The 22,266-nt window shown below is 42.6% G+C and overlaps 2 protein-coding genes and 1 long non-coding RNA gene across 5 annotated transcripts in view; 2 read left to right on the top strand and 1 right to left on the bottom strand.

Moving 5' to 3' along the window:
* Positions 1-1,913: 1,913 nt before the first annotated feature.
* ubp1 (upstream binding protein 1) lies at positions 1,914-18,367 on the top strand. 2 transcript variants are annotated; one of them, XM_084919042.1, is made up of 16 exons: positions 1,914-2,152; positions 6,505-6,656; positions 8,375-8,451; positions 8,542-8,647; positions 8,745-8,851; positions 9,003-9,155; positions 9,244-9,354; positions 12,412-12,519; positions 12,737-12,843; positions 12,934-12,988; positions 14,370-14,463; positions 14,585-14,675; positions 14,848-14,966; positions 15,065-15,207; positions 15,975-16,026; positions 16,121-18,367. In XM_084919042.1, the coding sequence occupies exons 1-16, from the start codon at positions 2,082-2,084 to the stop codon at positions 16,156-16,158; spliced, it is 1,584 nt and encodes a 527-aa protein (XP_084775168.1). In that variant the 5' UTR covers positions 1,914-2,081; the 3' UTR covers positions 16,159-18,367. The 2 variants fall into 2 exon arrangements, with proteins under 2 accessions (XP_084775168.1, XP_084775167.1); XM_084919041.1 differs by lacking the exon at positions 1,914-2,152 and adding an exon at positions 2,518-3,455.
* On the bottom strand, positions 14,588-21,624 carry LOC146362820 (uncharacterized). The gene is made up of 3 exons (XR_014799216.1): positions 21,260-21,624; positions 19,232-19,311; positions 14,588-14,700 (listed from the first exon to the last, which is right to left on the bottom strand). It is a non-coding gene; the product is annotated as an uncharacterized LOC146362820 (long non-coding RNA).
* pdcd6ip (programmed cell death 6 interacting protein) overlaps positions 20,866-22,266 on the top strand; it is a 15,588-nt gene continuing 14,187 nt past the window's right edge. For both annotated transcript variants that reach the window (XM_084919040.1, XM_084919039.1), the window contains exon 1: positions 20,866-21,179. In XM_084919040.1, coding sequence (XP_084775166.1) covers positions 20,974-21,179 — 206 coding nt within the window. In that variant the 5' untranslated portion in view covers positions 20,866-20,973. The remainder of the gene's footprint in view (positions 21,180-22,266) is intronic.

Below are 22,266 nucleotides of genomic sequence, written 5' to 3'. Positions count from 1 at the left end.
AAGAAACGTTAAGAAAGTGGGCTAATCCACACATGGAATAAAAGATAACATTTAGGTCTTATGCAACATAGCTATTTGTGAAACTGGTGCTATATTTCATGTATGCATCTGTCCTCTGGGCTGTAAATTTAGGAACAGCTAAAGAGAGTCCCAGATACTGTCTGACCTGTAAAACCCCCTGGCCTTGCTGCACTCATCTACAACCTGCCAAGACCCTGCAGTTCATACTGAGTCTGTCCTCAAAACAATTCCCAACTTAGGAAAACATATCAGTTACACTGTTGAAGATGGATGTGGTATACTTTAGCAGTTTTACATACTTAAACTTTGCATTTTAAATCAACTCTGGTGTTTTGCAGGTAACAACTAACCGTGGTAGTTCCCTGGCTTGGAAATCTTGACTTTTTGACAGTTTTCTGCATAAATTGGCCTTAATTTCCTAGAACAAGAAGACCTTGTTATGAAAAGTGGGTGTTATTGGTCGGAAAGGAAGGTTTGTTTTTAGACTTTCCACGATTTCCTTGAACTGGGGTGCATGTAGCTCTTGGGAAAGGTACTAACCCCAAGTTATCTAACTCCAATTCATCTGTCGGAGTATGAATGTGTGGGAATGTTGGATGGAAAGCACTTGAGCAGGTAGAGTAGACAAGTGCTAAATGAGAATCAGTGTATTTACTGTAACGGTTCTTTTTGCAGGGTGAAATGATTGTTCAGCATACATCTTTAAGGACTTTAGTTACAAAGAAATGCACAGGTTTGAGTTTATTTGGGATATTCTATAAACTATATAAGGTGATGTGTACTCACATGTCACTAATATTTGGTGAATGTCCCTTAGTGAGTCGCACCTCAACTACACTCTCTTGGTAGGCATCAACAAGCTTCTGGTGTCTGGTATAGCGTTCATTTAAATCAGTTGGTTTCTTGGTAAGGATCTGGCTTTTAGGGCTCTTTCACAAATTTTCAATAGGGTTGAGGTCGAGGCTTTGGGAAGCCTACTCCAGCAATGTAATGTCACCCTACTTTATCTATTACAAAGCCAGTTGTCGTGTGTGTTTGGGATCATCCTCCTGTTGGAACACCTGTCTTCAAGTTTCAAACATCTAGATGTTGATTTGAGGTAAAGTTCTAGCTAATTTGTCTAGTGTACTACTGGCAACAAAACAGCCCCAGAGCATGATGCTACCACCACGATGCTTGACAGTTGGTAGTGTTCTTAGGCGTAAAAGCCTCACCTTTATTCCTCCAAATGCACCTGGTGTCATTGTGACCAAATAGCTTCAGTCTTGACTCGCCTGATCATTATCTTTAACCAATACAGCAGTTTTCAGTTGTGCATGTATGTAACTAGAGTTACATGATAAATTTGCTTTTGGTGACACTAAATGTGGAACACATGAGTGATGACTGCTAAAACGGCCTCTGTACACCTATATACATACTGAATTTAAAAACATATTATTTATTACATTATTCAAATGTACAAGAACTGATTGATTTTTTTTATTGTAGTAATTACTGTATTCATATATTTTTAAACTGAAGGGGGGATTTTTTTTTTTTATTTGATTTTTTTTACAAGCTGTCCATTGCAAATCCTTGATTTAAAATGAACAAGTGTTATCCAACACTTATGCAACATGAATTTTATGAGTTTATGAGTTCTGTCCATGCTCGACAAGTAAAGTTACTCCCTTGTGTTTTTTGATGTTTGCATATTTGGTGTTGACTGTCGTGTGTTTATGTCCATATTCTGAATTTCCTGAGTCAGACAGAAGGACTTTAAGTCATGAGGCGGGCCTCCCCCCCTCCCCTTTCAGGGCCAAAATAGCGTGTGTGCCCCACTCAGAAAAAAGAAAAACAGACTTGAGAGTGCGCCACGTCCAGGGTCCGAGCGGTGCGTAATTATTGACCAGAGAGTGCAAAAGGTCTGCAGCCATCTTCTGTGGACTGGACTCTTCTTCTTGCTCGACACTGACATGAATGAAACACTGATCTCCCGTTTGGACCTCGTCGTCGTCGGAACCGGGCCGAGTGGTGTTTATGTACAGGAGAAGTGAGGAGAGGGCTGATGAGACGCGATGTTGTTCTGGCAGCCGTACACTGAAAACTTCCGAGCCCCCCTACAGAGACAGAACAGCGGCTATACGAGGTATCCGCTCATGTACACCTCAAATGTAAATGTTTGGTTTAGTTTATATCCTCACAGTGTGGGTGTTTGGAGCAACAACAATACCTGTTAAAAAATAACTCTCAGTGAAAAGGTCAGCGCCCTGTCGCTGTATTTGCATCAGAGATATAACATTATTTTTACTTGACACTGAGGGGTGTTTGCATGCCCATAGGGTTCATATTTGTTGACAGTAACGACTTTTTGTAGATATGTGTTATAGTTTCAGGGAGGCAGAGCGCAACTACAGTTGGACACAATGACGGAAGCTCGAAGGTTGCCGATTGGCTAATAATTCTGCGCTGGGCACAGAGGGCGGCCTCTGATTGGCTGGACTCAGTCTTTGGCATCCTTCCCGAGGCTGGCGGTGGCAGCCCTGCGGGCTTCAGAGACCGACAGTCTGTGTGCTGAGGGAGCCATGTTGATGCTCGGTTTTGTGTCAAACGCTTCATTTTGGATGGTTAACGGACTGCGTGTTAAAAACCCGGCGGTGATTCCAGCCCCGCGATGAGAAGAGGAGCGCGGAGTGGGATGGTAGAGGGAGCGCCAGAGGAGAGCCGCTCTTAGGTCACCGGACGTAGCTGAAAGCAAGTGAAGTTGATGCTAGTTAGCTTCGTAGCTCGGTAGCAACAGCTGGTGCGGGGCGCTGCGTGGGATGCGGTGTGTGGATTAAAACGATATTTTTCCTCCCTCTGCTTGTGTCGTTCTACTGAACAAACGTCAGTCGGACTGTATGAAGACTCGATACTTGAAACAACAAAGGCGCTGCTGAATTCAGGCTAGCTTGCTTAAGCTTCCTTTTCAAAGCTAGCTGTTAGCTAACATTAGCATGCTGACAATCAGCTCGGATCTTCAGTCACGACTATTTACTCGCTGAGTGGGTTCTAGGTTACTTTCAGGCAGTCTGCCTGTCTTGGAGCATCCCTTTGTGCGAAAATAAACTCTCAGAACTCAAGTGGAGATATGGCAATGCATCCAGTCTCTGTGGAAAGCTACCGGTTCGCCTGCCCAGCTTGCCAGGGAGCGGCTAGCGGGCTAGCAGCATAACTTTCCTCTCACGGGTGTCATTCAGAAGCTGCAGAGCTCACTTCCTCTATAAGCCGACCTCTCGTACCTGAAGCAAGCTGGCGGCCATCCGAGTAGAAGCCGAGGACAAGGAGCTGGGGCCGATGGCCTGGGTGCTGAAGATGGACGACGCCACCATCGAGTCGGGGCTGGTTCACGACTTCGACGCCAGCCTGTCCGGCATCGGGCAGGAGCTGGGCGCTGGAGCCTACAGCATGAGGTTAGAGAGACTGAAGACAACATGCCAGTCCCAGCTTCAGTGGGTCGTTGGCAAGAACAGCTCTCTGAGTGTTAACATTACAGCCCCCCTGGGTGTGTTACTCCCTTTGTGCTGGGTGTTATGGTTTGTCTTTGTTTTGGGATTTGGACTCGAGCAGTCACTGCGGGGTGCCACGATCAGGGATGAAGATTAATTTCTCTAAACACACACAAAGGCAGGGAAGGGGACACGTGTCATACTGCCAGGGACAAAGATGTTTTGTTTTGTTTTTGTTTTGTTTTTTTATCAGTCTGCACTGTTTCTCAATGCACGCGTATGCTGCAAGGACATGGGTAAAGTTTTTGTTACATCCAGGAAGTCAGGAAGACACTGTTCTGGTTTTAAGAACAGGTCTGTGGCTTTGTTTCTCATAATCAGGGTTATGTGAAAACAAGTGGCTGCACATGTCTAGGCGGATGGGACTGAATTTAGACTCTTTAATGGAGCTGTTCTAGGTTATAAATGAAATTGCTCAAGAATTTTTTTCCTCCCTCAATTCAGGACATATATGCACCTCATCTTTTATCATTGAAGCCAGTATTTTTTTCTGTTTACCTGCTCCTGACCTCTCTAAGCAGTGATCCATGATCATATGTTTTTAGTGTGAATTTTTTTACTCTGTTTGACATTTTTGAAACTTGCTTTCCTCCCGAATGATTTTCCTCAGAAAATGTAGCAGCAATTTAGTCACTGTAAATACACTTAATGTATCTTTTACACTAGCACACCATCATGTTTGGCCCATTTGTTTTTGGGGGTGCGTGTGACTCCAATAGTATTGGAAATCAAAAATTTATTTATGTATTTATTTCTCATTGCATGGTTATATTTATCCTAAAACTGTTTCACCACACAGGCAGTCCATAAGCATACTACATCTTTTTTCAGTGGTGTTTCACCAGCAGCAAACTTAGATTGAACTGTTGGGAGTCTGGTGACTCTGAGATGTTGGACCCATTTATTTTATTAGAGGAACATGTCTCTTCAGATCAATGCAGAGTTAGTTTTTCAATGACAATGACCCACAGCTTATAGCAGTCCTATGCTATAACCTTTACACTCATCTGATCTTAGTCCAGTTTAAATGTCTGTGCCCTCTTGTACCAAAGACCACCATCAACAGACCAAATAAGGGAGTGTCTTTTGGAATATTGGCATTCATCCCTGCAGTAGATTTCCAGAGAGCTGTAAGATGAATGCCAGCATGTGGAGGTTTTCAGGTGTTACTGGCCCAACCCCTTATTTAAACACATTGTGTTGGTTTTTGCCAAAATCTCTCACCTGCCTGTACACGCAGAGGCCAATAAACATGCAGTCTAGTAACAAATTTTATCTTCATAGTTCTGGTTTTAATATAATAACAAGCCAGTTTGTCCCTGGTTTCTGGTTAGTCAGGTTATTCCAGCATTTATGCTGATGGTGCATATTTACACTGGCTGGGCAGCACTACTTGAGAATAATCTGTCTGCAGAGGATGCATGTGCATTTCCTGCAACTGTGCTGTCATAGTACATCCGACAAGGGGACGAGAACCTCTCTGGGGAAGCAGCTGAATGATGGTGTGAACTGTCACAATACCAGTACAGGAAAGGTTGAGACTTGCTGGTCATTAGTCATTGGATTTTCCATTTTGGGGGGGTAAATAAATAAATTCCTAATGTTTAAAAGAGTCACCAAATATATCTTGAAGTCAATATGTGTGGAAAGACTGAGCTGAGTAGCTTTGCTATAAACCACCTGTTCAATTAGTAATTCTTAGTATGCGTGCACTGTTATGTAACAGGTTAATGGGAGGTCGTGATATTTGCATGATGAGGGCAAGCCCGCTGAGGGCATACATGTGCTTTATCTGCATCCGTCTGCTTTTAGCGTGTGTTTATCTGAGCATGACGTAGGTGTGTGCCTGTCGCTTATGTGTGTAAGCAAGATTACTGGTATTCAGGGTATGGTATGCATTGACAGTATTAGTTTCTGCTTCAGACATACTGCTGTCTGTCTGTGGTGCAGGGGTGGGTCGTGGGTGTGTTTGGAGTCAGCAGCCGATGGGAACAGAATGTCTCGGTGTTATTCAGTGGAACGAGCTCCTCAGATTTCAGGAAGCAGATGCAGTTTTCGTGGGCAGCATGGTTCAGCTGGGCTGTGGCACCCATGTTGGTGCTGCCTGGGCTCGCTCGCTCTTCAGAGAAAACACACCGGCGAGTGATTGAGAGAAAGCGATACGGGGCAGGATAAATCTAGCAGGCAGCTGTTTGAAAGAGTTCGTTGTTTTGAGGAAGGTGCTGCAGGAATTATTTGAAATTTGGTAAGGTGGTTTTAGTTTGGCTCCAGATTAGTTTTCCAGGTAATGAGATGCCCTGATCTACATATTTTTGCACAGATAGGACTTCTTTTTTTGCACATGCACACACTCCTCACGCTTCTCTGTGCCCTCATTGACACTCCCACAGCATTTGTCAGGGTGAGCCAAGTACGGGAACGTTGTCTAGAGTGGCTGCCAAGCGTGAGAGATGGTATATGTCAGCAGCTCAGGCTATCTCTGGGTGTTTCTGTTCATTTATCCTCCTGCGGACTCATGCATACATAATTAGTGAGACAGTTTGATCGATGGATAGTCCTCGTCACTTATTCTAAAAAAAGGTGATCCATTGAATTATTCCACACTGTGACAGGGAAATATTGCCCAACTGAAAGTGACATATCAAGAGTGAAGTGAGAGAGTTTAAATCACACAAACATTTGAGAGAAGGTCGTCCAGTACTGATGCATAAATACACGATTTCCTTTGCCTTCAGGAAGGTCACAGTGATTATGTTGTCATCAGGATGGAGCTCACATGGTGCTGGAGATTCAAAGTAACTTTGAGACAAAAGCTAGTTGAAAAATATTGAGGCCAGTGCCAAGGAAAATACGCCAAATCAGCTCCTAACGGGGAAAACTTGTCGCTCACAACTGTTCTTGTATTGTTGTTTTTCCCTCGCTGACTTGTTTGTCTCTATCTCGCCCCTCCTAGTGATGTGCTGGCTCTGCCAATCTTTAAGCAGGAGGACTCCAGCCTCCCTCCTGAAAATGAGACCAAAAATCCCCCATTCCAGTATGTGCTGTGCACCGCCACCTCGCCCGCTGTCAAGCTGCATGACGAAACGCTCACATACCTAAACCAAGGTGAGACCTAAAGAACGGCAGGTGATTTTGGGAGGGGGGTTGTTGACCCGGTTTTACACGACCCAGTTTGTGTTGCATGGCTGCCTGTCAACAATCCAACGTCAATAAATAATGAGCGCATTAATTTAATGCATTTCAGTGTGATCAATGTAAAATGAAACTCTTACTGATGTGAATGCCAGCCTTGTGTGCCCGCGACGTGACACACTAAGATCTGCCTATTACTGAAATGTATTGTAATGCACGTTGAATGCATAACAAGACGTTTTTATTCCAGGTTATTTAGCATATCAATACACACAGTTTTTATTTATGTATTTATTTATTTAAACACAGCTCAGGGGCCTTGTTTTATGGTAGTTTGGTCATACAGGCGAGATTTTGTGGTTTTTCTTGGAAATAGTTGTTTTGTTTTGTGTAACACTGTACTGCCCTCCAAACACTCCATTACCCCCACTGACTGTTACTTTCTCAGTGCATTAATAATGATTATCTGTCCAACTCAGTGTTTTATTCGCTTGTTTGTTTGTTTTTTGCCGGTAATTTTTACTTTAAAAATGCAAGATTTACAAGTTAACTTACTTTTTTATTAGAATTGTTTTGTATGAAAACAAAACCAGCAAAGTAAGAAATTCATCATATGGTCTAAACGTCTGTTTTTGCTGTGCACATAACAATAAAATATCATAATAAAGCCAGTGAAGGAGTTTGATAGAGAGCAGGGTCAGGTATTTTCTGATCGTTGGGGTTTATATTGCTCATATTGTAGCGATAGAAAGTACCTTGAGGTGACTGTTGGTGTGAAGTCATGTTATATTAATAAAGCTGGATTAAATTGCATGTAATTAAACTGGAGTGAGCATGAATAAACAAAATACCTGAGCGGTGTCTTCACAGGTCAGCCTGTGCAGTGTGAGCATTTGTGCAAATTTTTTAGGAAAGACGGTTTACTTGGGCATGCGTGTGTTTTTGTCCGTTTCACACAAACTAAAACAAACCATTGCAGCAGTGACACAACTTTATACCACACTGGGGTGATTTTACAAAACTTCAATCAAGAATTAAAAGGCAAATTTTCCTTCAGGTGTGATCATTTAAAGAGTATAAAATGCAAGCTGTCTCCACAGCAGCACTCAGAGGATTCTGTATCTACTTTTTTGTGTTTTTGGTCTTTGTTCCTGGAAGTTTGATAAGGTTAAACTCTGTAACTACAGAGTCGATAGGCAGACCAGTGAGAGAGTCCAGGATTTATGATAACGGTTTTGTTTGTATAGCACTTATCACAACTAGCATTTCAAAGTTCTTTACACAAAGTGCAATAAAACACAGTCATGTGTGACTAAACAGGCAGGAGTTGGAAGTTAAACTATAACAATAAATTACTAAAAGAACGTTGGGTTTTTTTTGTTTGTTTTTTTAAAAGGACCTTAAATGTGATAACATCAATATATAATGCTCACAGTAAAATAATCAGAAGTTGTAACAAGTAATCCAGAAATGAGTTTTAGTGCCATTAAATCCCAGTATTGAGTGTTTCATCAGAGGAACAAAGGAATCAGAGGAATAAATTTAAAACGATAATAATGAGCCTGTACCTTTTTATTGAGTGTGTTAAATTCAAATATATGTATACACTCACTGTTCCTTGTTAAATCTTTCTTTTTTTGTTGTTGTTGTGTTTTGTTTGGTTTTTTTTATGTTCATCTACTCTCACTCAGGCCAGTCTTATGAGGTGCGTATGTTGGACAACAGGAAGCCAGGGGAGTTACCGGAGCTCAACAACAAGATGGTGAAGGTGAGAGGATCCTCACAGCTCGAGGACAATCATGCATCTGTGTCTGTAGACGGGACACTTTATATCTAATGTGTGTGTCTGTGTGTGTAGAGCATAGTGCGAGTGGTGTTTCACGACCGTCGGCTGCAGTACACAGAGCACCAGCAGCTGGAGGGATGGAAGTGGAACCGTCCTGGCGACCGTCTCCTTGACATCGGTAAAGATGCCTGCCGAGAAATGTTTGCTTAGACTGTCCCGGTCATGTGTGTGATTTGTAACTCAAATATTTCTGTGTGTGTGTGTCTGTGTATCAGATATCCCCATGTCAGTGGGCATTGTGGAGCCAAAGACTCACCCCTCCCAGCTGAATGCTGCAGAGTTTCTGTGGGACTTGAACAAAAGAACTTCTGTGTTTGTGCAGGTAACACTCAGACACCCTCTGACACTCATTCAAACCACAGAGAGACACACACACACATACATCCTCTCTCTTTGAGCCACCTGCTCAGCGTGCTGCTGAATTTCCACATCAAACACGTTTTGACTTCATCGTGTCTACCCACCGTCTGCAGGTGCACTGCATTAGCACAGAGTTCACTCCCAGGAAGCACGGCGGAGAGAAGGGCGTCCCCTTCAGGATCCAGATCGACACGTTCGCCCTCGGAGACGGCGGAGACTACACGGAGCACCTCCACTCTGCCTCCTGCCAAATTAAAGTCTTCAAGGTGCTCACTCAATCTTAAACAGGGCACGTTTGAAACTGTGCCAGCACTCACCAGTTACATCTCTTCTTCTTCTCTGCTTCCTGTTTAGCCAAAGGGGGCAGATCGCAAGCAAAAGACTGACAGGGAGAAGATGGAGAAACGCACAGCTCAAGAGAAGGAAAAGTACCAGCCTTCTTACGATACCACTATCCTGTCAGAGGTCGGTAAAGGGCTGCTGTGAACTCCTAGGCTTTATGTGACTTCAACACTAACTAGCTTATAATACTAACAAGCTTCCAGGCTCAGTTCTTGTTCATAATACAAAAGACTCCATCACTGCCAACCAGTCTGAAAATTACAATGCTTTGGATTTAAGAACTAACGAACAGCAATAACTTTATTCAGAAAGCTGCTGAAGTCATATAATCCTCTTAATTGGTTGGCCGTGGTTTCTCACTGTTTCTCACATTCAAGTGTATAAATGTCAGGGACTCTGAAACAATCAGTTACTGCGTGTTTAAACCTCAGATCATCAAAAATACGACGATCGCGTTGAGCCCAAAAATAAAAGCCCTCCTTTGATTTATTTGGGGGGGAGGTGGTCTTTTTTTTAAAAAAAAAAAAATCATTTGAGACCATCAGTGTCACAGAAATGTTTGGTACTTTGCGCTGTGCAGTGGCACAGATTTGATGTCACATTAGTTTGCCAGGTGTGTTTAATGTTAGGAGAGCCATGTTTGTTCACACGGCTGTCATCTTTCCTTCTTTCCGCCTCATTTGTTTATAACAAGTTCACCAAATCAGAGGCACACTGCTGCTGTGAAACAACAACCAGATAACTGGTTAGTATTTCTGTGCCCAGCTATCAGCAAACAACTGAAGTGGATTTTGTGTCACTTTGTGTGGTTTTACCATATTTTCTCAGATACTGAACAGACTTTTGTCAGCTCAACTGTTTGTCTAGACCAATGATTCCCAATGTGTGGGCTGCAACCCCCTGTGGGGTCTGAATGGGCCACTGCAGGTCCAGTGTGCCCAGTATCCCTCCTGCACACGATCAGGCGGTCTTGCCTCTCTAACATTGTCTCTACACCGGTCAGCTTGAGCTGTTCCTTTGATGTACTCCCTCCTGCTCGCTCCCAGTGAAAATTAAGTTAACTGATATTCTTAATTCTCCTATATTAGAAATGTAAATGGATGGGACCGTATCATTTTAATCTGTGGAGCGTTTATATGATTAAATCCTACAGGATGAGAAACATATTTCTATTTTACTTATGTTTTATAACCAACTAATAAACTTTTGGCTTATTTCTTATTGGATTCTTTAGGATTACATCTTTTTAGGGTTATTTTAAAATCAAAAGTGTTTCTATATTAGAATCTTGTTTTGACTTGGGTTTTGTAATTCATTTTAAAATTGCCATTATTTATTGTTATTCTTAATTTTGGGGCTTTTTTTTTCTCCTGAACTTTTTCTTGTCACTAATTGTAAAGATTTTAATTTTGAAACTAAAGCTGCTGATAGAAGATCAGGTTCAACAATTTCATCACTGGAGCATGAATAAATGAAAGCACGAAGGAAATGCTTTGTTAGGTATGTGCGACCATCAGTTGGGCGTTTTTACTGAAGGTTTGGGCGTGCCACTGAAAATGTTTATGTTTCAAATGAAGCTGCAGGGGTGTGAAGTTTGGGAATAGCTGGTCTCGACTAAATAGTTGTGTTAATGTGACAAATGGGATTTATTTTAATTTGTTCTAGCTGATTATATAAGTGAGATTGTGCAGGGTCTTCTCATATCTACACCCCCCTTAAACATCACTCACACAGATGGTCATCAAACCAGCTACAAACTGCACTCTTGGTGTCACAGCTTTGCTAAATAATGCTACAGTAACACTAGAGAAAACGGGTCCGAGAACGCAGCACAACCAAAATTACTGCAACTGCAATAAGCTTGTGACCTCGTTGCCTTTAAAATAGTTGCTTTGAAGACTGGTACAAGGCGTGCAACCAGTTGCTGTCTTCAAAGCAACATTGTTTTCAATTTCAGATGGACCCAGGTTAAGTTGGAAATTATGCACAATCTGTTGGTGATTAAATGGTCATCTACCTCCATAGACATTCACATTAATTTCTTTTATTCACAGTCCAGTCAGAACTTCATACAGCTGAAACAAAGATTCCTTCACAAGTGATGACGTAGTTGCTGCGAGACGGCAATTTGACAGCAGTACAGGTGCTCGGCAACCTCGCTTTTAAACAAGAATAGAACCAGAATACAGCCACTGTTGCAAAGAGATGCATCACAGACGAGGTGTGCCTATAAATTAGACCACAGTCTATGACAGTTAGTCTTGAGTCAGACTGTGATTGTTTGGAGACAGGTTACCTCCCATTCAATCACTTTGCAAATAAAAAGTCACCCAGAGGTCAAGGATGTCAGACAGTCGGCCTTTGTTGGTAGCTGCAACTACTTGCAGCCAAAGAATCACCGGCTGATTGATGAAAGTTTTCCCAGTGAAAAAGAGGATGTCGTTCTATTTTTACTGTAGTGTGACTGAGTCATAAAGCATAACACGGACAAACTGTAAATATAACAAACATAAAACCACTTATGTCAGAACATCAGTTTTCTTAACACCTCATCCAGTTCAGGGTTTTGGGGTCTGGAGTCCTTCCCAGCTGACATTGTGGGCGAGGTGGTGGTTCTCCCCAAAGATCGCCGGTTTGTCGGAAGGTTTATATCAGAACATGCGTAACATTTTAGCCGACATTCGTCAGCTTCCCCAACAGCCAGACGGGTCTGTTTCTTCCATCAGTAAGGGCTGGCCAGCCTTTATTTATTAGCATCAATCATGCTCTGCACCTTTTATCAGAGACCCAGCTTTTAATTCATTTTCACTGTTGCTGCAGTGACATAACTTCTCGCTTAGAGGAAAATGGTTTGCAGTTTGTTGCATAAAGAGGAAAAAAAACACTTTGAATCTTTTGCAGCATGTATTAAAATCAGTTAGTAATGAAGTCTAAAGAATTGCGTTTTATCAAATATATTGCATTTATTTTGTGAAATAGTGTCTCTGCTCCTTTTCTGTGTTTGGCGGGTGAGGGTGAAACTCTCCTCAGACTGTTTTAAAATGCGCTCAAATGTTATTGGACTATAATTACGGTGATAACTACACCTCTGTATCTGTTCCCCACATATCGAGTTGGAGGTTTTAGTTGTTTGTGTGATAACCGCTGGCTGGCTAATCTCTGCTGTGTGTCTGTATGTAGACGAGGCTTGAGCCCATCATAGAAGATGCGGGCGACCATGAGCTGAAAAAGTCCAGCAAGCGGACACTTCCCGCTGATTGTGGCGACTCCTTGGCCAAAAGAGGCAGTGTAAGCATCCTGCTCTGCTCTCCTCTTCCTCCTCTTAATCACTCCACACACTGTCTGCCACCTTTTTTAGGACCTATTGTTGATTAGTGAGGCCGTCAGTTGCTGTTTAGGGGATGTTGTACTGATCTTGACTTTAGGCTAGATGGAGCTAAATTTCCTTCACCTGTTGTTTCTGTGTAGTTTGAGCTGCTTGTATCAATAAGTGCACTTTCCACAGTGCTCTCCTTGGCCAGACAACGCCTACACCAGCACCAACCAGGCAGCTACTCTCTCCTTCGCCTCCACCCCACTGTCGACCTACACGACCTCCTCAGTACTGGACAGGTACCTTGAAAGTGTGTGTGCGTGTGAGAGAGCTTTCTGTTTTTTAGGTAAAGTGTATACTGGTCCTAAATCAACATCTCTGTTTTCCAGTGACTCGTCCTCACCCAATCACCAGGCAGACCCTGGCAGCCATGGCAACTCGGAGGTTAGTGAAAAGTGACACACCTGCACGAACAGAACAGAGGTGTAAGAGAGACTCGGGTGTAGATGATGATGTAATTGATTGCTTTGCCGCGTGTGTGCTGAGTCACTGTCAGGCTGTAATGACTCTGCTGAACAGTGCAGAGGCGCTGTTAATGGTTTTAGTAACATTTGTTCTGTTCTTGAAATCGCAAATGAAAACGTCTGCTGTGACGAACACCTGCTGCCGTGTCACATGATACGTTTTCCTCCCTTAATGACACAGGGTTAAGATTTTATTGAGTTTCAGTAAGTGACACAATCGCAGTACCGACTGCTGCTGTGGTTAAATCCATGTTTGTTTCTGATGAGCAGCAACATTTATTCCAGCAGATATTTAGATAACTTTTTCTGCTGTTATTACCTTTCATTTGAATTCTCTCCATGAATTTGAGCTGCATTCGAACATTCAAAGCATATTTGGTGTAGATGACTGACGAATGTCTCACCTCCACTCTTCAGTTGAGTTTGGATCCATGACTTTTTTCCACTCTTTGTGTTTTATTTGAAATTGTCTGAAGTTTCTTTTCCACTAGCGCCTGCTCGATTCAACTTTATGTGGGTGGGGTTGTTATAGCGAGGTGGCTCTTAACTCCTGTGATGTAATTTGTTTGCGACACAAACGCTAAAAAACAATGGAGGACATTGAGGCGTTGGTATACTTGTTGCTAAACTGATGGTAAATGTCTGCACCGCTTCATGTGTCGCCATTTCCCCCGTTTGTGGCTTTCAAAAATGGCATCACTCATGAGTCATCCAGTGATGTCACTCCTGTGCCAATCAGTGTCATGCAGTCTGTTGGCGTCATATTTTTGGTACCAGGTACTACCACCTAATATAAAACCAGGGCTCACAAAATTTCAAAATCCCTGGTAGCCCTTGGGGCAGGCACTCTTCAGTTTTTGGTAGCCCAAAATAAATTTAAGTAGCCTCAATAAAAAAAGAGGACAATTTTTTGATTGATGTCAATCTAAAAATATTTAAAACACAAATTGCAACAACAAATTACAATCATCAACTCAAATATTTGGTTCTAATTGAACAGAAATTTCTATGAACTTGTAAGAACTGTGTGTAGAACATGAATCGGTCTGTGTCAGATCCTGAATTTGAAATTTCCACTGAAATCACAGGTAAGAGGCAAGTGGAACCAAGATCTAGGACATTTGCTTTTTGAAGTTTTCACTCTTTGCAATTTTGCGAGCCCTGAAAACCCTAAAAGTCGAGCTGAGTAGGTTCTAGTGGAAAAGAGGCTTTAGTGCCCTCAGTTTTAATCCAAATATGGTTTAGCTCAGTAGGGCTGAGTTGCGTTAATGTTTCGACCCCCTGTTTGCTCCTCTTTACAGCAGTTGAGCCCCACTGCCTCCATACAGGACACACAGAAGTGGCTGCTGAAAAATCGCTTCAGCTCCTACACACGGCTCTTCTCTAACTTCTCAGGTATGCACAGGCAGGTTGTCAGACACACAGCGTGGTCAGGCGTGGTCATGATGTTGAAAGACGTGCGCGTGTATTAGAAGTGATCGGATGTCCTCCCTTTTTATTTATTTATTTGTTTTAGGTTCTGATTTGTTAAAGCTAACCCGGGACGATCTAGTCCAGATTTGTGGGCCAGCAGATGGGATCAGGCTCTTCAATGCACTCAAATCCAGGTAGGTCACACATGAGTGGCTGCTTCTGGAAAATACAAAGCAAAAAAACAAGTTAAAGAGAGACAGAGACATAACATGATGTCACCCGCAACAAAAACACAGCGAGTTATCTCCCATCATGCCAGCTCCAGGCTCTGTGATACACCACCCACGCTGTTTTCTGTGTATGCAGGTCAGTGCGTCCCAGGCTGACAGTATATGTCTGTAAGGAGTCCCTTCAAGAGAGCCCCCTGCTGGACAGACACAGCACTAACGAAAATGGAGAACACTGTCTCTCCTCTGGTTTACACGGTAAAGACGAACAGATGCTGCTGATATTAATCAGGGACCAAATGCCGTCTGTGATTATTATCATGACCGTGAAACCGGTCTGGTGTGTTTCTGTGCAGTGTACCATGCTCTGTATCTAGAGGAGCTCACAGCTGCAGAACTCATCCGCAAGATGGCGTGCGTGTGCAGCATTCCACTGGGAACGATCAACCAGGTGTACCGACAGGGTCCTACAGGCATACACATCTTGCTAAGTGACCAGGTACACACACACACACACACACACACTCTCTTTATATTTTGAGTGTCACATTCATGGCCCTGAAAGACTCATGAAGTGGAAGTCTTTAATTAAAAAACAGTGGAATAAATGGTAAGTGGGCTGGTGCCTAGCTAGTGCACTGAGAGCATTCACACACACACATGCGTTTAACCTCTGCTTTAAGTACTTTCTAACAATCACTCAAACACACACACACACACACACACTGACTGATGTTTCAGGGGAAATTTGGGGTTCAAGGATACTCAGAGAAGACCCACTCTACCTCCCAAGCCACAGTCCACCCATAAACAGGAAAATGCCTCACTGTGTGCTTTAGTGGACATGGTGACGTCCTTTTCACTCAGCTTTCAGGATGTACAATACCTCCACAAATACTGCTCAGAAATAGGGCACCATAGAAGTTGTGGGTTTGAGATCTGGTTTCGTGTAGTGGTTTACACATTTGCCTAACAAGTGAAAAATACCCGCGTTGAGCCGAGGAGTGAACCACCAACCCTTCAGTTATCTATGATCTGCTCTGCCTCCTGAGCTACAAACACTCACAGCTTACAGAGGAATAACCGGGCGCCATCATCGTGTCTCTTATTTGCATGTTGTTTATTGGCTCTTTGTGTGTCACACACACTGTGTCGCTCTTCAGAGTCGGACCTGTGTGCTACCAAAACAAACCTTTAACCTGCTGAGAATGTTTCATGAGCTCCAGCGCTTCACCCTGTTTTGTTTTTTTTACTTCTCTCCCACAGATGGTTTACAACTTCCCTGACGAGAGCTGTTTTTTAATCAGCACTGTCAAAGGTCAGCAGTCTATGCTAACAGATAGAAAGCCACAACCTAGATCGCTGTTTGACGAGGATGTAATGTCTCCCTTCACTTTTCCCCCTCTCTGCAGATGAGTCGGGCGAAGGACTCCATCTAATCTTGAAGTAGTGAGGAGGACAGATGGCATCACTAATTCTCCACCCTCTGTTTTGGAGCTGAAGCCTCCCTCTGTCCATCCCTCTGCCTGCCTCTACTCTTTCCCTCTTCTTCCTCCCTGTCTCTCTAAGCGATAGCTCGACGGGAAGCAGACAGACTGCGCTAAAGCCATGTAAATGTTAGAATCTGACATGGGTGTGTCCACTGTTTCATATTGAAAACATTATTAACGAAGGAGATTTAGTTCAAAGAAGAGAGACCGGTGGGATGTGGGATAAAGGGGGGAAAGTTAGCAATGTTCTATGTATTTTTATTTTATTTTTTTATTTTATTTTTCTGTCTTTTGTATGGTTTTTGTGTGGAGATCGGAGGGTGGCGGCTCCGGGAGAGGAGTGGGGGTCGACAGGAGAAGGAAAGCGTTTCCTTATTGCTCGTTGCCCTTCCTTCACAACGCACACAACCAGCACTAGGCCAGTATTTGGTAACCTGTACTGCTGAACAGCATGCGATCTCATACTAACTCGCTTAAAGGAGAATCCCACCGTGCCCTGCTTGTTTAACATTCTCGATGGGTTTGTCTTAATAAACCATTAATTAACCAACCACGTATTGATCAGCCAAGCTTGGTAACCCCGGAAAGAAACGGGCGTTTTGTAGATGTTTTTTGTTTTTCTTTGACTTTGTCAGACTGACTGCTTTCATTAACTCTCGTCTCGCGAAGTCGTCCTCAGTGATTTACAGCCATATCTCTGTGCTGACGCGACGTCACGCCCAGCTTTCCCGATGCACGTCCTGTTTATTCTGAGCTTTTACTCATTTTACTTCGTGCTTTATTTATGGATCAGTCGTTTCTTTCATTGAATTTACGTGTTTCTGGTGCCATACTGGCTTTTTTTTTTTTTTTTTTTAAATAGAGCGATCTTTAACTCACATTTACACACACACACAGCGCATACACTTCATTTTTGACTCCTCTGCTTTGTGTACTGACTTTGAAACACTCGTTCAGAGACATGTGATTCTTGGCCGTTTGTGTGCAAGAAAGAAAAACAAAACAAAAGGACGAAATCTCTTAAGAAAACAGTCAGCCTATCCTAAAACCTCCTATCACGGGGACCAAACAGGCTTTTAGATTCATAGGCTTTTTTTTTTTTTCTTTCTGCCTGACTCTGGACACCTTAGAAGCATTAAGAGACAATTAAGTCAAATTTAGCAGCATTGCTTGTGCGCAAAAGTAATAAACCCTCTGTTCCAGGATCTGCTTTGCAAAGAAAAAACACCAAACACCCGCTATCTCCTGGTTTCAATAGTCTTATTTCTGGAGAGCAGAAAACCTTCACAGCACCACATCCACCTTGTATTTTTACAAGTCATGTCTTTCGAGTGCCCTTATCTTTGAAAAAGTGACGGGAAGCCTCTCACTGCTCCTGGGGGGTCAGTTAAGTCAACATAATGATTTTTGGTACACGGTGTTTCAGCACTTTTGAAGTGCGTACACTTGAGCGTGTCAGTGTCTGAATGTGTGTGTGTCTAAGTGTGCACTCGTATCATTTTTCTTTTCTTGCAAAGACTTCATTATGTCAGTTTAAAAAAAAAAAAAAAAAAAAACAACAAAAAACTTTTTTCCTGTTGGTATAATGAAACCGTGTTTTAGCTTGCTAATGTAGTAAAGAGCATGTGGAAGATGGGGAAAGGTAGGAAATGGTAATTTTTGTCAGTGACTGTAACCCCTCTGTCTTTTTCCAGACGTTAGAGACCAAGCCTGCACTGAAGAAATTCACAAAATTCAAGCTTGATGTGTAGTCAGTAGTCCTACTGCCCCTACCCTCTTCTTAACCGAGAAGGAGAACAAAAAATAAATAAAACAGAATGTCGAGACTAAAAAAAAAAAAGTTTTTGTCTCCCCACACGCCAGAGCCAGGACTGTAGCTCTTGTGCTGTTTTAGGAGGACGTGAGTGCCGCAGCGCTGTAAAGCTGTGGTCATCAGCTCAGACATTAATAGAGCGAGTCCGGCGAACTCTTGATTAGCAGTTTTGGTCCGCTGAAGGCCTGACCGCGTGACTGTCTGTGTGACTGTGTGTAAGAGAGTGCGAGCTCGAGAGGTGACCACTGTTGATGTACAGTACAATGTCTGATGATGATGATGATGCTTATGTACACAGTATCATATGCTGGAGATGTACACAACCACGTGCTGGGAATAAATGATTTCATAACTTTGCCTGGTGTCCTGCTTTATTATTACAACTGTAATGCTGTTTTTGAGACCTACATCATCCCTTTATCTTTTTTTGTTGTTGTTGTCTTTTTCACCCAAAAACTAAACTTGCAAAATGAAAATAATGGATGAATTAAAAGTAGTGGGTTAATTTGTTTTATTTATATATTTTTATTTCTCTTTAGGTTTGATAAACACCTTTATTTTAAATTGAGCATTCTGGCAATTATGTTGTTGTTCAGGCATTAGAAAGATTAAAATGATGATCAATGATTTATAACTTAGACTTCATAGATTTGCAAATTTGAGCTGCTTCCTTTAGGGGTGACCACTGTGAACCATCTGCCTCCATCTCATCTTATCCAAAGCAGCATCCTGTCACAACAACCCTCTGCAATGTTCTCCTTCACTACATCCATGAACCACCTCTGTGGTCTCCCTCTTTAACTGCTGCCTGGCAGCTCCATATTTAACATCCTTTGTCCCGTATATCCACTATCCTTCCTCTGCACATGTCCAAACCATCTTCACCCTTGTGTCTCTGACGTTGTCCACAGATGGCTCAACTTGATGGTCCCTCTGTTGTGCTCATCTCTAATCTTGTCCTTTCTGCTCACTCCCACATTAAAGTCTCAACATCTTCAGCTCAGCTTCCTCTCTCTTTATCAGTGTCACCATTTCCAACCATACGTCACGTCAGGTCTCACTACCATCTTGTAAACCTTCCCTTTGACCCCTGCTGATATCCTTCTGTCAAAAATCACCTCTAACATCATCATCAGTAAGGCCAAGGCATGCACACTTGCAGACACGGACATTATATAGACTCCTTTCTAGGTTAGAGGTAAGACATATTTTGCTCCTACCTGCATAAGCAACAGTTTTTGCAGAATGTGTTCCTGATGTTCCAGAGATAAGCGCGAAGAAGATGATCAACAGGAAGCACCTGGCGTGGAGACAGCGAACATATCTCTTTGAGTGTGTTAAAGGTCATCAACAAAGAATTGTGGTGTGCCTTTTGTTGCAGGACAATTAAATGAGGCACTGCATTGACTCATAATTTATCAAGCAGATTGTGAGCACAAAACACCTGCCTGTGAGCCCCCAAAGCAGATGTTTAGGACCCAAAATCATGTGAACTCTGGTTTTCTCTTATCAGAGGCTGTATCACACCTGGGCTGAGGAGTGAATATAGCAGGTGCAAATTAATGACCAAACCAGACAAAAACCCACATCAGTGTGTCTACATTCTGGGGGATATGCCTCTCCTTAATAATCATCTTTACTGACAAGTGTTTGCACATAACTGTTTCGCCATTTTGGTGACAACGTAGAAAATGAAGAAACAAAAGAAAGGATACATGAAATTATAGAAAATAGAATTTATAACGTGTAAAATATTCAGTGCTTTTATAAAGTCGCGCTGTACAGTTTGTGAAAACATCCAAATGTGCCTTGGATGACACCTTTTAGCTGCTGCGGTTTGTGGATTTCTCTGCTTTCGGTTTTATCTTTAGTAACCCAAAGGTTTTGGGGTTGAGATCAGGTGAATCGGATCCTTTCCTTCTCTATATTTTCTCTCCTCATCGTTGTGGTTCAACTTCATGCTCCTTTTTTATTTAATTTATTTCTAGGACTGTGCAGGCTCTCTTAGGTGTATTCCAGTTAAGTGTGATCTGGCCTTCCTGTTCTTGATTGTATCCTGTGGTTTATACCTTCTTGTAAACACCTCTGTTTTCACATTCAGAAGCTTTTTTCTGATAATGATATGTCGCTCTTGACGCAGATGCTGTGAAGTTGTATATCTTAACCAAAGAAAGTATTCTGCCATCATCCACTTTTGCATTCTTCTGTGGTCTTCTAGGTCCTTTGGTGTTGTTCAGCTTCCTTGTGCAAGGCAAACTGAACAACCAGCTGTTTGTATACGATTTGTTAAATTTCCAATATCCTTGCTTATTTTGCTAAATAAGCTGTATTTGGATTTGCAGTGGAGGAATATATAAAATAAAGAAATGACCTGTTTTGTAAATATTCTTATGACTCTGCTTCATTGCACATACTCTGTGTTCCACATTGTAATGAATCTAATGCTCTTTGGCCGCTTATGATATATTTTTAGAACTGTTATGTTATAATTGTTTCAGTTTCTGTTGTTTTCTTGGCCAGATCTCGTTTGAATTTTTTTCTTTTTGCCAAATAAGATTTTATAATATCTGTATATATAAAGATACATATAAGGGAAACTGGCAAAAACATAAACAAAACAAAAAACTGATTGCAGTTTCTACCTCGTGACAGTGACGTGATAGCTTTCAAGTTTCAGATATATTTGGCAGTATATAGGTCAGCAATCTACAGCAGATTAAACTCCAGGTTTTGGCGGAGTTCAATCACGGAAAAAAAGAAGATCAAAGCTCCTTCTCTTTCCGTTTGCTCATTTCTCAGTAAAGCGGCACTGAGTCTGCGCGCTGCGCCTCGGCGCTTCCCATTACGTAATTGACGTCGCTTGTCACAATCCAGGAAGTGGTTAGATCGTTCTTGTTTGTGTCCCTGGCTCGCTGTTCCCATCTGTTTTTTCTGATTTAATAAAGCGCTTTCACGGGCCGAAATGGCGACGTTTATTTCAGTCCCGTTGAAAAAATCGTCCGAAGTGGATCTGGTGAAACCGCTGTCGAAATTCGTAACGTCTACTTACCCGGCGAGCGAGGATCAGGGAGAGTATCTCCGCGCCGTGGAGGAGCTCAACAAGCTCCGCAAGAGCGCGCTGGGAAGGCCGCTAGACAAACACGAGAGCTCCCTGGAGATTTTACTCAGGTAAAAAACAAAACACTGTTTCATAACACGTGAACCGCCTGCTGTGTAACTAACGCCAACTGTTCGGACGGCTGTCTCACCTGTGGCGCTGATTTAGCTCGGCCATCGCCGCACCCAGCGGGGTTAGCTTTGAGCTGCTAACACCGAGCTAAGATGCTAGGAGGACGCTCTCGGGGAAATAACTGAGTCATTTGTTACTCCTGCCAAGTTTCCCTGCGGGGGGAATACAGGCGGGGTGTGCTGGCTGGTTTAACCGAACTGTCAGTTGCTTTTGAGGGTAAATTGGGCATGGAAAGCCGACCTGGTTCACACTTATAGCTATGGCCTTTACGCTAAAGTGGCTTAAAGAAAACTGTACCTTGTGTAGATTTAGCTTAAACACTGAATTTGAACTTTCTCAATGTGAGAAAAGAACCTGAGTTGTAAGAAACAAATTTATACTTAAAACACAGACACCTGTCGCAAATGCCTAGAGAAGGAAGCCTTCAGTGTGAGTGTTAGCAATAGCAAAATGCAGCTTAATCACGTCTAACTGGCAGTATTGACGCGTTTGTCAGCACTAACAGAGGCTGTGTTGGTGAGAAAAGCCTCAGTATGTGTCTGCTCATCTACAGATGCAAAAACAAAAGGGAGAGAGTCCAGACCGTGCCTTTTCCTGTCAGCCAGAAGTTGCTGATGTCACTGAGATCTCCATAAAGCTGAGCATAAATGGTGTCACTGTGTTAAGTGCTTTGCATAGAGGAAGTTGGTAGGATAGATGTGATATATTTTTGTGACACAAAGTCCCTCTGTGTCCTTGTCACCTCTATGTTGTTAACTGATGCCTTTCCTCCCGTGTAACTGCACTTACTTATAATTGTTAAATGAGGCATGGCACTAATGAGGGATGAGAGAGATGTGGCACTCAAATAATCCTGAACCCCAGTCTGTGTTGTGGGGGGGGGGGGGAGATTAGATTTTCCAGGGAGAGGGATAAATGTGTTTATAAACTTCAATTTGGGGGACAAAATCAGCTTAATATTTGTGACTTTTCTTAAACTTGATGGGTTATTATATACCTGCAGCCTATGTGTTCTTATGACCGCTG

The sequence above is a fragment of the Perissodus microlepis genome, chromosome 22, assembly GCF_051167445.1.
Source record: "Perissodus microlepis isolate ML-2025 ecotype Zambia chromosome 22, ASM5116744v1, whole genome shotgun sequence".
Lineage (NCBI taxonomy): Eukaryota > Metazoa > Chordata > Actinopteri > Cichliformes > Cichlidae > Perissodus > Perissodus microlepis.
This window is presented reverse-complemented; position numbering and strand designations above follow the sequence as displayed.